The sequence below is a fragment of the Vipera ursinii genome (assembly GCF_947247035.1).
Source record: "Vipera ursinii genome assembly, chromosome: 3".
Classification (NCBI taxonomy): Eukaryota; Metazoa; Chordata; class Lepidosauria; order Squamata; family Viperidae; genus Vipera; species Vipera ursinii.
The window spans coordinates 74,560,673-74,576,109 of NC_139516.1; the positions used below are offsets into that span (position 1 = coordinate 74,560,673).

Consider the following 15,437-nt stretch of genomic DNA (forward strand, 5'->3'; position numbering starts at 1 on the left):
ATTTCTTTGAAGCTTGCAACTGTTTAGCAACAATCATTTTTAGTGGCATAAAAGCAGGAAAAGCTTACTTGTTGAGAATAGCCTCGAAATGTTGGATTAACTGCTTTAATTCCTTGAAACAAATTGGTGGGGACCACAGCTCCAGGCCTGGAACAAAAAACACTTAATTTTGTTTACATTTTCTCAAACTGAATAGATTAGAACACAGGTCTGCAACCCGCGGCTCCGGAACCGCATGCGGCTCTTTCAGCCGTCTCCTGCGGCTCCTGGTCCTCTGCCATGTGCAGTCCAAAAAAAAAAGTGGGACTAAAAAAGTTCAACCAATCAATTCAAATATGCAGGATAGGTGCATATCTCGCCTTGGCTCTACTCTTCAGTCAAACCCTGTTCTGCACATGTGCGCATGTACGCGCATGCGCACATATTTTTTGCGGATCCCAGTTTTTCCTTTTGTGAGGGAACCGGTTCCGAGTGGCTCTTTCACTGTTTGAGGTTGCTGACCCCTGGATTAGAACAAGGGTCCCCAACCCCCGGTTCATGGACCAGTACTGGGCCACAGCATGCCAGCAACCGGTCCGCACAAACAAGCGAAGCCCCATCCACGGGATGCAGGCAGCACACAAAACCACGCATCCTCTGGTCCACAGAAAAACCTCTCTCCATGGAACTGGTCCATGGTGCCCAAAAGGTTGGGGACCTCTGGACTGGAGTACTTCAGTGTACCAATGTTCAGTTTAGCAAATCAGAAATATTGAAGTAGGAAATTGTTAATTTTACTGTCTTAATATATCACAATCACACATAGTTAACAGGATTTACTTCTATGTAAATATATACAGAATCTACTGTACGGATGGATATGGTTCCACTGGTGAATATTCAGAGCTGGATGTTGCTTTTAAATATTAAATTTTTGTTTAAAATTCTTTGCTATTTATTAAATCAAAGCACTGATTATTGTTAAACCTAAGAAAATGAATAGGCAGCTATAGTAATTGCATAAATGCAAACCAGAATTCTAGTTCATATATTTATTACTAACAAACATTCCAATGGTGTGTTTCCTTCTATAGAACTGTGAAGTGGAAGGTTATCTTTCAATGTTGAATTTCTCTCCTTCCAACTCTGATATTCTCAAGTTGTTTCAGATGACATTCCAATCCCTCAGATCAGACGTTGGACATACATCATGGAATTTGAGGAATAGAGGACAAAATCCATTGTATGAACAGAAATATGTAATGAAATGTTGGATTTCATTCTTAAGATTGTATGTACCGTAGTTTCCAGCGTATAAGACTACTTTTTAACCCATGAAAATCTTCTCAAAAGTCAGGGGTCGTCTTATACGCCGGGTGCTGAAAATTTAGGGACAGGGCTGGCTGGAAAACCTGGAGCGGATCTCCCATTTAGTCTGCGCAGGGAAAGCGGGACCAATTGGAGAAGAAGCTGCAGTCTGTGATTTTTTACAGGCTGGGGTCTGGGCGTCTTTCCTTCTAAAGTTGAAGAGCAGCTGTAGTATATCCCAACTTGAAAGGCAGGTGGGGAAGGCAGCAGCCAGAGCAGCGGCATTTGACTCAGGAACTGGGCGGGCTGGCTGGAAAACCTGGAACGGATCTCCCATTTGGTCTTTTTTTTAAAAAATCCCATTTATTTTATTTATTTATTTAATTCCATTTATATCCCGCCCTTCTCCGAAGACTCATATCCTGCCCTTCTCCGAAGACTCAGGGTGGCTAACAATTTAAAGCACAAATCAATGTGCTTAGCAATAGCCTTCATTCTGTGTATATGCCTGTTTATTAGGGCTTTCACACACCCCCAAGCAGCATTATTACAAAGTCAGCTTATTGCCCCCAACAATCTGGGTCCTCATTTTACCTACCTTGGAAGGATGGAAAGCTGAGTCAACCTTGAGCCTGGTGGGATGCGAACCTGCACTAATTGCAGGCAGCTGGTGTTATTTAAAGCTCTGTGCAGGGAAAGCTTTAGAGTGAATTAGGAAAAGTGAAAAAGTGAATTAGGAAAATAGGGAACGGTTGCTGGAATTGGGTATGTGTAGCTTAACGAAGAGAAGGGTGAGGGGTGACATGATAGCAGTGATCCAATATCTCAGGGGCTGCCACAAAGCAGAGGGAGCCAAGCTATTCTCCAAAGCACCTGAAAGCAGGACAAGAAGCAATGGATGGAAACTATTCAAGGAGAGAAGCAACCTAGAACTAAGGAGAAACTTCCTGACAGAACAATTAACCAGTGGAACAACCTGCCTCCAGAAGTGGTGAATGCTCCAACACTGGAAGTTTTTAAGAAGAGACTGGACAGCCATTTGTCTGAAATGGTATAGGGTTTCCTGCCTTAGCAGGGGGTTGGACTAGATGACCTCCAAGGTCCCCTCCAACTTCTTCTTCTCCTTCTCCTTCTCCTTCTCCTTCTCCTTCTCCTTCTCCTTCTCCTTCTTCTTCTTCTTCTTCTTCTTATTATTATTATTATTATTATTATTATTATTATTATTATTATTATTATTATTATTATTATTATTATAGTTTAATTCACTTGCACTGTTTTATGTTTACATGTTTGATGACAAACAGCCTTATGTTTATAAGTGACAGTTTTCCTACTAAGCACCTGCATGTCATAAGCATTTGAATTAAAATTACCATATTAAAATCAAATCTGATGTTTTTTAATTTTTATTTGGTGTGCGTTGGAAGAGGGGTAGTCTTATACGGCGAGTATAGCCCAAACCCTATAATTTAACAGGAAATGTAGGGGGTGGTCTTATACGCCCAGTCGTCTTATACGCCGGAAAATATGGTATTCCATTACTTGGAAAGCATTCACATCTGAAAAATATTATATACCAGACTGATTTATAAAAGACACTATCAAAATGAAAGTAACACCATACCTGCTTTTATGCCAGAGTTCTGTTATAAGTTTGTAATAACTTCTGCAAATGGCTGGTTTTTTATCGGTCCGAGCTAAACTCCCACAGTCAAGGAAAAACTGCGTCAATGGGGGGCTGATAAAGAAAAAAAAACACAAACTAGTAGTTTGAAAGAATGCTACATATATCCATGGTTCTTCAAATTCAACTATCATATGAATTCTTTATCATTTAAGAAAACATTTAATGTTCAATGTAGTCAATAATATTGCTGAATCCTCATGCATCTTTTCAGCATGCTAAGAACAAATCTTCTTGTATGTCATAATCAGTGACAAAAAAAGTTACTTTTACCATTTCAACAGTCAACACCTAAGCAAAATATCTGTTAGATCAAATATATAAATTGTTACTGGAATATGATTCAGGAACTGAACAAGTCAGATCGCATGATTAAAGAGATGGAGAATTTAAGCAGGGTAAGTGATGTGTAACATATGGCAGGGATCCCCAACTCCCGGTCCATAGACCGGCATTGGGCCACAGCATGCCAGAAATAAGGCCACGCAAACAAGCAAAGCCCCATCTGTGGGATGCAGGCAGGATGCGAAACCATGCCCCCTCCGGCCTGCGGAAAAAAACTCTCTCCATGGAACCGGTCCCTGATGGCCAAAAGGTTGGGGGCTGCTGACATATGGGAATATCAATAGAAGGTAAATATTAAGTTTACTCTGAATATTACAGAATATTGGAAGACATTTGTTTTTAGTATTATATTAATTCAGCACTGACTGCCAAAATGAATATCTCATATTTTAAAAAACTAATGCACAATCAGGTTGGATCATTCTTTCACATTTGATACAATTTTACAAAGCTGAACAATTTTAAAATATGATCCTTTCCTTTTCTACCAATTGTTTTTCAGTTAAGCATCACTAAGCCTTATGTTCTCACAAAGTATATTCAATTGGTTTTATATATAACAATCACTACTAGATGCTTTCTAGTAGATATTATATTCAGTCCCTTCAACAGACAACTGGTAGATTAAGCTTTAGGAATATGTATCAATGTCCAAAAGGTCATATCTAAAAAGTTTGATAATAACTTAAATTTGGAAACAAATCATGGACTATAACTCTTTACATAGTTTTCTGCAATATCTACAATTGTTGTTTTTTTCCAATGTAAAGTTTTAAAACTCTAGATTTTAACGTTTACTGCTTCAAATAAATTCCAAAGACTTGTTTATTACTTTGACTGTTAATCTTATCATTTCAACCACTTTTATCAATTTCTGCTCTGATTCTAGTATCAGATGTTCAAACGTTAAACTATTGTATGATTATATTTGTTACAATTAAATATAACTTGTAATTTTTTTTAACGTTTTGCAAATTCTTTGTGCAATTTGTACAGTTTGTGAATCTTAAATATTCACTTTTCCCCAATTTCATTTTTTTCTGTCTTCACGTCTCTTGTATCTCTAAAAAATAAGTAACAATAAGCCTTGCAGAATTGACATCTGAAATATATATCCTGGATTAATGAAATCAATACAGCTCATTATTGAATATTATCTGCTGAAGCAGAACTTTAGCATTATATCAAAGTAGATTTCAGATTCTTTTTATTTATCTATGAAACAGGAAGTAACTAAAAACCTATGTTCTTACAAATTTCCAAGGAGAAAAGTCTTTCCAAAATTTTTGTTCATGGAAATCTTCAGAAGCTGGAAAATGTACAGCTAGAAACTTTTAATATACATTAAAATGTATTTATTCATTTATAAAATGTATATGCTGCCAATCTCATCAATAAGGTAACTCTCTTACATAGCTACTTATTTATCTTTTCCCTAGATTTCTGACTGAAATTTCTGGCTAAAGCAGGGGTGTCAAACTCAATTTCATTGAGGGCCGCATCAGCATTGCGGTTGCCCTCAAGGGGCCGGGTGGGTATGGCCAGGGTGGGCATGGCCTACTGGGTGGGCGTGGCTAGAGTGCGTATGGCCTACTGGGTGGGCATGGCCAGCTCTACAACGTTCGCATGAAGGGTGCCTATGGGGGCCTGGGCAGGAGTGGGACAGATCTGAGGGTCTCTGGCAGAAGGAGGGTCTCTGGGCCATGGCCAAGGCAGTGGGGGCCATTCCCTCAGTTTCCAGGATGGCTTTGCAGGCCACATGAAACCACTTTGCAGGCCGGATCCAGCCCCCGGGCCTTGTGTTTGACATCTCTGGGCTAAAGGAAAACACACAGTTTTATATTCATTTTTTTACCAGTTTGAAAGTGCTTGTAAAGCTGCATTCATGTAACAGGTGTTTCCGATATTTCTCAAGCCCGTCAAACCTGTATATAAGAAACACTGCTTAGCAAGCCAATGAAAAAAGTTACAGTGTGTACAGGATATAAATGTCTTCATTCTGTAGCAATTTAGAATCAGCTTTTTTTACAGTATTTACAGAATTTCTGAGTATTTTTTATCCTGAAAACAATGTTACTATAATGCTATCATACAGAAATCTGCATATATGACAATGTGTGACATTCGCCATCTAACTACATTCCCATTTTTAGGCTATGTTCCCATGAGAAACTAAGCACATCCTAGCAACAGAACATTTTTGTTAAGCCTTAAAAATCAATTAATTGCAATTATATTAATAACTTGTTCATTTAATAATAGTCATGTGAATTATCCTACTGTATTACCTCTAGCCTTTAATTCATCTTCTTCATCAACTTGTACATCTAGGTCATCAAATGTTGCAATTAAAGGAATTTTCAGTGTAGGGATACTGGGTAGCTTAATATCCTTAATGAAAGATTAAAAAATAAAATTCTAAGTAGCATTCTTCAAAAATATTATGACTTTTCATTTTTCCTAAAGAGCCTATGAAGGTATTTATATCAATTTTCAGCATATGTTTTCCATATAAAGCCAAAGGTTTAATTATGTATATCATAATATTTCATTGAATAATATACATTGGCTAAAAGAAACTCTCATGTAGGAACATAAATCTGCCACAACATACTGTCTGGCAATAGAAATGGTTTCATCTGCTTTACAGAATAGCTGTGTATTATAGATTAATGATGCAATAGCTTTGATGTAATATTTTGGGTTATTTTTTAGTTCTGTTATCAGATGGTTCATAGTTTAAATAAATATTATGCATATAAATAAACACAGTCTATTCACAGAAGGAATTGAGACGTATACTACAAAAAAGCATGCAGTAAGCTAGAAATATTTTATTACTTTTAAGCATACAGGGAGTGCAGAATTATTAGGCAAGTTGTATTTTTGAGGATTAATTTTATTATTGAACAACAACCATGTTCTCAATGAACCCAAAAAACTCATTAATATCAAAGCTGAATATTTTTGGAAGTAGTTTTTAGTTTGTTGTTAGTTATAGCTATTTTAGGGGGATATCTGTGTGTGCAGGTGACTATTACTGTGCATAATTATTAGGCAACTTAACAAAAAACAAATATATACCCATTTCAATTATTTATTTTTACCAGTGAAACCAATATAACATCTCAACATTCACAAATATACATTTCTGACATTCAAAAACATAACAAAAACAAATCAGTGACCAATATAGCCACCTTTCTTTGCAAGGACACTCAAAAGCCTGCCATCCATGGATTCTGTCAGTGTTTTGATCTGTTCACCATCAACATTGCGTGCAGCAGCAACCACAGCCTCCCAGACACTGTCCAGAGAGGTGTACTGTTTTCCCTCCTTGTAAATCTCACATTTGACGATGGACCACAGGTTCTCAATGGGGTTCAGATCAGGTGAACAAGGAGGCCATGTCATTAGATTTCCTTCTTTTATACCCTTTCTTTCCAGCCACGCTGTGGAGTACTTGGACGCGTGTGATGGAGCATTGTCCTGCATGAAAATCATGTTTTTCTTGAAGGATGCAGACTTCTTCCTGTACCACTGCTTGAAGAAGGTGTCTTCCAGAAACTGGCAGTAGGACTGGGAGTTGAGCTTGACTCCATCCTCAACCCGAAAAGGCCCCACAAGCTCATCTTTGATGATACCAGCCCAAACCAGTACTCCACCTCCACCTTGCTGGCGTCTGAGTCGGACTGGAGCTCTCTGCCCTTTACCAATCCAGCCACGGGCCCATCCATCTGGCCCATCAAGACTCACTCTCATTTCATCAGTCCATAAAACCTTAGAAAAATCAGTCTTGAGATATTTCTTGGCCCAGTCTTGACGTTTCAGCTTGTGTGTCTTGTTCAGTGGTGGTCGTCTTTCAGCCTTTCTTACCTTGGCCATGTCTCTGAGTATTGCACACCTTGTGCTTTTGGGCACTCCAGTGATGTTGCAGCTCTGAAATATGGCCAAACTGGTGGCAAGTGGCATCTTGGCAGCTGCACGCTTGACTTTTCTCAGTTCATGGGCAGTTATTTTGCGCCTTGGTTTCTCCACACGCTTCTTGCGACCCTGTTGACTATTTTGAATGAAACGCTTGATTGTTCGATGATCACGCTTCAGAAGCTTTGCAATTTTAAGAGTGCTGCATCCCTCTGCAAGATATCTCACTATTTTTGACTTTTCTGAGCCTGTCAAGTCCTTCTTTTGACCCATTTTGCCAAAGGAAAGGAAGTTGCCTAATAATTATGCACACCTGATACAGGGTGTTGATGTCATTAGACCACACCCCTTCTCATTACAGAGATGCACATCACCTAATATGCTTAATTGGTAGTAGGCTTTCGAGCCTATACAGCTTGGAGTAAGACAACATGCATAAAGAGGATGATGTGGTCAAAATACTCATTTGCCTAATAATTCTGCACTCCCTGTATTTCTACATAAATATATCTAAATCAAATATTCTTCTCTTGTCAATTTGCAGGTCTTAATACTTAATATTTAAAGAATTTATTTTTTAATGCTCGCCAAAAAAATCCTTGGCAAGGAGCTGTTTGGATTCAAAGCCGCAACACAAACATATAAAAATAGCTATATTACAGTCTCAATTATAAATACTGATACATATTTTGATTTTCAAGGAAATTACCGTACCTAGGATTGCAAAAACAGTTATATTTTGTTAACTTTATATTATAACATTTATAAGCACAATTCTTTTGAAAAGGCATACCTTTCTCATAGTAAAGGTTCTTTTAAAATATTTTTCTTCATGTTATGAGACAGAAGAATAAAACTCTCCTTTTCTAGTTACAATATTACAAATCCCGGCAGGAATAGCAAGAAATGTTCTCTCCCTATAAAATCCTAATAGAATTCATGCCTGATTACCTGTATAATATGTTCTGGACCAGGGGAAGATAACCGTACATTTTGTAAGGAAGAATGAGTTCTTAGCTTTCTATCCAGAAATACTTCTTTGCTGCATGCGTAACACCAGACACGAAGTGTTGTAAGATTAACTGTTAAACAGTGCTTTGTTTCCTAGAAAACAAAATATTAATAAATGAATTTTTTTATTATGATCAACACCAATATGAAGACTAAGTGCACAGTATAACTCTCTGTCTTTGTACTGTACATATACTATACACATCCAAACACAGTCTAAATCAATCCACTGCAGCTTTATTAATGACAGACTCTGTCTGTACTGTGGTCATATGCTTTTAGTATACAGATTATTTTTTACTTTCCAATCTAGAGTCTAAGAGTGAGTGAGTGGTCATAAATTAGCCAATTTGCTTCTTTAAGAGACAATTAAAACCTGGGATTCTCTGCTCCTGATATAGTATCTCACATACTGACTCATATATTTACCCACCCACCGATAAAGATGCATTATTGCCTTATAATTTGTAGTTTATATAATCTTTAGCAGATCATGCACAAGGAAAATGAAGGAGAGAGATGGTTAAGTCCATATACATTAAAAGGTCAACAGTTTCAAGGGAATACCATACCAAACAGAATAACAACAGCAAATCTCCCGGCCCTGTATAATTATTAGTATCCTTCCCATGGAAAAGAGCATTTCTTGTCAATATTAATGTTGTGTAGAGCAGAGGTCCCCAACCTTTTGGGCAACAAGGACCGGTTGCATGGACAGAGGCTTTTCCACAGACCGGAGGGGGCATGATTTTGTGTGCTGCCTGCATCCCGCAGATGGGTCTTTATTTGTTTGTGCAGCCTGGTTGCTGGCATGCCACGGACCGGTACTGGTCCACGGACCGGGGGTTGGGGACCCCTGGTCTAGAGTGTGTTTCCTTTGCTTCAAGAATCTTAAGTACTGCAAAATAATGCAGTTTTAGTGGTTTGGAATTGAAATGGTGTTTTGTAATCATTTCTCTTCCAACATCAAGTTTCTACATAATGCCCCCTTTAGTAGAAATATTTTGGGAATTACAAGTTCAATCATAACATGTTGTAATTTTCATAAACATTTATCAAACAAAAGCATTTTACTTCAACTTCCTGTTTGGCAGCCGTCGGGACAACTGGGAAAAGCCGGTGCTCGGCTTTCCAGCTTGGTTTTTCTTCGTCTAGCGACCCTTAAAGGATCAGAAAGTTACCCTGTAGGGGCAATGAAGGAGGGATACTTCAGGAGCTCAGATCAGGGGGCACCCGATCAGAGTGAACTGTAGGACCCTCTGGAAAAACGAAGGAAAAGGCTGTTAAAACCTATCAGCCATAGCTGTCTCCGACAGGAAGCAGAAGGACTATAAATCAGCGGAATTTCAACTGCGTGCTGAAGCTGGGTGAGCAAAATTTTCTCTTTCCTTCTCCTTGAAGATTATAAATGTTGAGCCCCTGATTGGAAAGGGCTGGAAAGTAAAGACCCCCAGAAGATTTAAGAGCGGCGAGTAATTATATAAACAGGGGGAAAGACTCTTTGTTAAAAATATTGGACATTGATAAATAAGCATTTTACTTCATTGCATACTGTGAACATTAGTAGCTATTCACTTAAGTTATCATATTACTAACAAAAGTATCAAAATATTGGTAAACAATATACATGTCAAATAGTTTAATGCTTAACAGCAGCTTACAAAGATTACTTTATCTGTTCCACATATATTATTCAGTGTTCAAAATAAACATTATTATCAATATCAAGTTAGATGAGTATGATTTTAATTAACCATTCTTGAACAATTAAATAATTCCGAATTATAACTTGCTTTCATTTCCTTTGGCTAATATTTTCATATATTTTATATGCTTGTTTTCATTTTCATTTTTATTTTTTTGCTCACTGAATTCCTCTCAGAAAAACACGATATAAATTACTGAATAAATTATACATGAAATAGAATTATTCTGGGATTTCAACATAAAGTTATTCAAATTTCTGTTAATCATGCATATAAATAAATCATTAGAAAAATGTGGCAGGACAGAATGCTATGTGTAACCACAGAACACCTAGAAATTCTGAACTGTGAAGATTGTATAAACTGTCAAACGAATATACAAACATACCTCTGAATGTATGGTGCTATGATCTATATATGACTCCCCACAACCAACATAGGAGCATCTATTCTGTTAAACCAAACAAAGTAACCATTAACAAGATGCAATCCATTACAATAATAAACACCTAAACCCACTGTGAAAATAGAGCAGTTTGCTTTCTTAGTAACTACTAGAATCACCTTAAAAATAGAAAAATGATAGTGCCAAAGAATAAGATTGTGGAAAAAGATTTACGGAAAGGACCAAAATGATCATACTTAATATTAACAAATCTGTTGTGCAACCTTTTGGAACCATTTTAATTAATTCACAGCAAAGCATTATCTATCTAGGCTTGCATAAATAATTATGCATTCTAACAGTATAAAAAATTACAAAACCAAAAGTGAAATGCTATTCCTTTCAATCACTATATAAAGGAATTTATGTTCTGCTAAAAGGATTTGTATTTATTTTAGAAGCTGAATGTAAAACCTACAAATTAATATTTTGCCTTTGTAATAAACAATCCAGCTGTTTATTTTATTTTTTAGGTTCAGTACAGTATCATACAGAAACTACAACTGACATTGCTTGGGGAGACTGTGATAAAATTGAAAATTTTGCCTAGAATGATGTTTTTGTTTTAAACAATACCTGTTTTGACAACTGATGCACAATTTAAACAGTGGCAGAAAGTTATATCTAGATTTGTGTGTCAGGAAAAAATATGAGTTAAATATATTTCAAGATGCAAAGGAAAGAGGAAGATTGGGTCTACCTATTTTAAAATTATATTCTGCAGCTTGCTTGTATTTTGTAGCTTACAGCTTGTATTTTGGATTGGATAAAAGAGGGGTGCTGCTGAGAAATATAAGACTTAAGAGTTAGAAGAACGCAACCTGAGATTGGATAGCATGGTTTTTGTGGTACAATAAAATTAAGGTTACGGTAATGTAAATTTTAAAAATCATTATGTTAGATGTGCCGTATTGAGAATAGATCCAAACCCAAATTATGCTCCAAAACACTTCTGGCTCTCAACACAAGAAGCATTTTATAGACAAGGAATAATAGGCAAACACGAATAGCTAACTTATCGTGAGATACAGGCAGTCCTTGACTTAAGACTTTAACACTCAAAGTTGTGATAAGACTCAACAAAAAATTACTTATAACTAGCTCTTGAAGTTACAAACTGCTGCACCACATCCATAGTGACATGATTACATTTTAGACACTTGGCAATCAGCTGGTTGCAGCATCCTGCGGCCATGTGATCACATTTTGTGTGTTTGTGTTTTTTTGCCATTTTCTAACAAACAATGCACATTGGATAAAATGGCTTCACACATACGACCACAAAGTTCACTTCTTGGTTTCTTCTTTTTTCCCCCCCTTTCCTGCATTTTTCGATTTCTTTCTGATTTTTTCTTTTTCTTTTCTGCTTAGTTTGCATTAGTTTTTATCTTCCTTTTTAAAAACAATTTAATAAAGTTATATATAAAAATGTAGCATTTTACAGTCAATTATGGATCCTTTAGGGGAGACATGTCAAACTTGCGACGTCACGTGACATCGCGCGACATATCGGAACTTTTTCCCCATTGCCGGCAACGGGGTGGGTGCAGTTTCGTTGTAACGTGTCCGGCCCACGGGCCGGCAGTTTGACACCCCTGCTTTAGAGGTATTACTCTTTTCAATGATTGTTTAAATCACATCAAATGCATATTTATTTATAAATTCAATTTCCAAGGCACCCTATTCAACAATTATATATGGCCAAACTTTATCCGTAACCCTATAATTAATTGAACCAATATATATATATATATATATTATAAAAAGGTTTTATAACATTACATAATGATCTTTAACATTGACCAATGCTTTTCAAATGCAATTCATTTATCTGACTAAAAATAAATGTCTATGATAACATAGAAAGCTTATGTTTATAAGCATGGTTAAAAATTATATCTCCCTGCAAAGCTGTTATGCAACTGAATAGCTAACAAAAACATAAAGAATGAAATGCATCAATTTATTTGAATTGATACAAATTCTTAGTATGTTAAATTATAAGGCAGTTTATATATGTGTTACACTAAATTCTTCTGATTAACACAATTAAGAGTTAAAATATAAAGTGACTTCAGTAAGAAAATGTAGGCACATGTTAAAAAGTTTTTCATATGCCATTCCATTTATGTAGCAAACTATTTTTTTCACAAAAGAGACTTTACAAAACTATATGGCTATCCTCAATCATCTTAAAAATATTCTCTGGAACAATGTAATGGAAACTTAACATACATTTCACCCCACATTTCCAATAAAAATGGAATGTAAACCTGTGTACTGTGGTTCGACTTCTAGAGCACTAGACTTGATTGCCAACTTTGCAAATGCTAAGCAGAGCTCAAAAATGGATTTGAAATGTAGCCCTCATTAAGAAAACAATATACAATTTGCACACAATCACACCATCCAGAAATTTCAAGTAATCCTAGTTCTGACTAGAGATCAATCACAGTCATTGATGAATAACTAGTGGCTGCAAAGTTAACGCCTGGCAAAGCTTCATTTTCAGAAAGAGAAACTCTTAGTCATTGCATATTATATATGTTAATTCTGCTTACCTCTAAGCATGCCCACAGATTTGGTCCTTTTACCTTGCAGTCTTGACAAGTCCCCTATAAAAACAACACGGAATCAGGCAGTTAGTTAATAAAATTAGCTAATATGGAATGAAAAAGAGAAACGCTATTATTATACTGGAAATACTAAATACTTATTGCATTACAACTTAAAAACTATTATTTCAAAATAGATGCTTATTTTGATTTTTCAAGTATTGCATGTACAAATTATGTTACTAAAATATTATGACATTTTTGGTTTCAAAACCTTTATTAATGTACATTATTACATCTAGTCCATAAATAAATGATATCTACATTCTCCACTTAATAAATTAAGTAAAACATCATGACTTTTTCCCAATCATTAGTTTAATAATACTTTAACAACTAACACACATTGACCTTACTTAAATGACAAATATGAGAATTTAAAAATGAAGCAAAGATGAATACAACAAAAAGATTATAAACAGAAACTCACATGAGATTTGTGTATCAAGTCTTCTTTGGTTATCTCACCAACAGATTCCAAGTGTGAGCAATCATTGTTTTGGTGTGGCATTTTAACTGCAGTCACATTCAAGTATTTATAAACAATATCATCTACATATCAAGAACAAAACACTATTATAGTATTATGAAATGTAATTGTACAACAAACAATATGCAGCAAAGTTTACTAAAAATTTAAAAGATTATATAATTTTATATTATTTCTATTAACATTATGGAATGAATATAGAATAACGCAAAAAAAGAATGGACGATTGACGACTAGATCTATGAAAAGCACTGAAAAGGGGCAGACCACAGAACATGTTAGTACAAATGAATCATTCCTCCAAATATGGCTGCTTCATAAGCTGTCATCAGCCATATGTGCCTATATAACCTAGCTAAAGTATTTTTGTGCATGCCCATGGGAACAACTTTCAAAGCAGTTTTGTTAGTCTCTCAAAGGATATGGCTACTATAATGCTTTCAGAAGGAGTGCCAGCAAGCTTTGCAAAGATCCCCTTTCAAATATTATTTGTGTAAGAAATGCTTTTGATACACAATTAAAATAAATCAAATGCTTGCTTTACAGTAGGACTTGTTTTACAGTATCCTGGTACTTGTTAGTATACAGTATCTAAATCAAATTTGGAAAACACCTAATAAGAAAAACTGTGAATATACTCTATGGTGGTGCAGTGGTTAGAATGCAGTACTGCAAGCTAACTCACTGCTCAATCCAGGAGTTCAATTCTGAACAGCTCAAGGTTGACTCAACCTTTCATCCTTCCAAAATTGGTAAAATGAGGACCGAGATTGATGGGGGCAATATGCTGACTCTGTAAACCGCTTAGAGAGTGCTGTAAAGCACCATGAACCACTGCATAAATCTAAGTGCTATTGCCATTCCTATGTAATACAACATAAACATTGATTCCAAATCACAATGATGCCAAAATGATGAAACATGCACTGTGACATCACAACACAAGCTTCACCTTAATTTGCACCATGACATTGCAGAACAAGCATGTAAAGCACAGAATTCATGTTGCAATCTACATTTTATCCCTTGTTCCTCCCTTGCATGGATGACTGTAATTCAATATAGTATTTATTTATTTTTCACAATATAAATGTATGTAAATGCTGATTCCTTTCATGTTTTGTAGAGTTCACAACCTAATATAAAACATTAAATGCTAATTTATAATTCTATAACATTAGTGACATGGAGAGACTTTGCTTTTAGCACACACAGTTGCCATTTTTTCAGATGAGAAGATGAGTTTTATTACTAGAAGATTAGCTAGATTTAAGATTTAACCTTCATGACAATTCTTGATCTTGTAATGGAGGAAAATATTCAATAGAATATTCATCGGAATTCCTTGCCAAAAGCTCAAAAAAATAAATAAATCCAATATGCAGTTAAACATACTGTTGGAAAAAAAATATTTGATCCCTTTGATTGCAATGTTAAATAAGTTTTATTGTTAAAAAATATACCCAGGTTAAAGTAGTGGTTATACTTCACAACAGAACAAATGATATTATTTAAAAAAGAACAATGGACAACATAGTGTTTTGAATTAAGGTATACAACTAGCATGTTGGTGTATTCTTGAAATCTTGTCTATTTGAAATAAATGGCTTTCAACTGGTTACTGTGGCCATTTTGCACAGCATTTCATCAGAGTTGTTCTAATTTTCCATATTCTTGACTTCATATGGGCAGAGTACTTGATGTAACCAATATCACCTCTGGAGATGGGTGGCACATAAATAAAAACAACAACTAGCTAGGGCAACATATCTTATTATTTTGGAATTCCTTTTAGTCTATTGTATAAATTTCAAAATTGGTTCAAAATTGGGAAAGGAGTCCGGCAAGGCTGTATACTGTCGCCTTGCCTATTTAACTTATATGCAGAGCACATCATGAGAAAGGCAGGGCTAGATGAATCAAAAGTTGG

The 15,437-nt window shown here is 35.8% G+C and overlaps 1 protein-coding gene across 4 annotated transcripts in view; it reads right to left on the reverse strand.

The window, feature by feature from the left end:
• USP33 (ubiquitin specific peptidase 33) overlaps positions 1-15,437 on the reverse strand; it is a 41,834-nt gene that overhangs the window by 21,999 nt on the left and 4,398 nt on the right. For 3 of the 4 annotated variants that reach the window (XM_083359303.1, XM_083359302.1, XM_083359305.1), the window contains exons 2-9: positions 13,448-13,569; positions 12,964-13,017; positions 10,346-10,408; positions 8,192-8,344; positions 5,605-5,707; positions 5,172-5,241; positions 2,912-3,025; positions 69-147 (exon numbers count right to left, since the gene is read on the reverse strand). In XM_083359303.1, coding sequence (XP_083215429.1) covers positions 69-147; positions 2,912-3,025; positions 5,172-5,241; positions 5,605-5,707; positions 8,192-8,344; positions 10,346-10,408; positions 12,964-13,017; positions 13,448-13,528 — 717 coding nt within the window. In that variant the 5' untranslated portion in view covers positions 13,529-13,569. Of the gene's footprint in view, positions 1-68; positions 148-2,911; positions 3,026-5,171; positions 5,242-5,604; positions 5,708-8,191; positions 8,345-9,325; positions 9,445-10,345; positions 10,409-12,963; positions 13,018-13,447; positions 13,570-15,437 lie in introns of those variants that run through there. The other variant, XM_083359304.1, reaches the window with a different exon arrangement.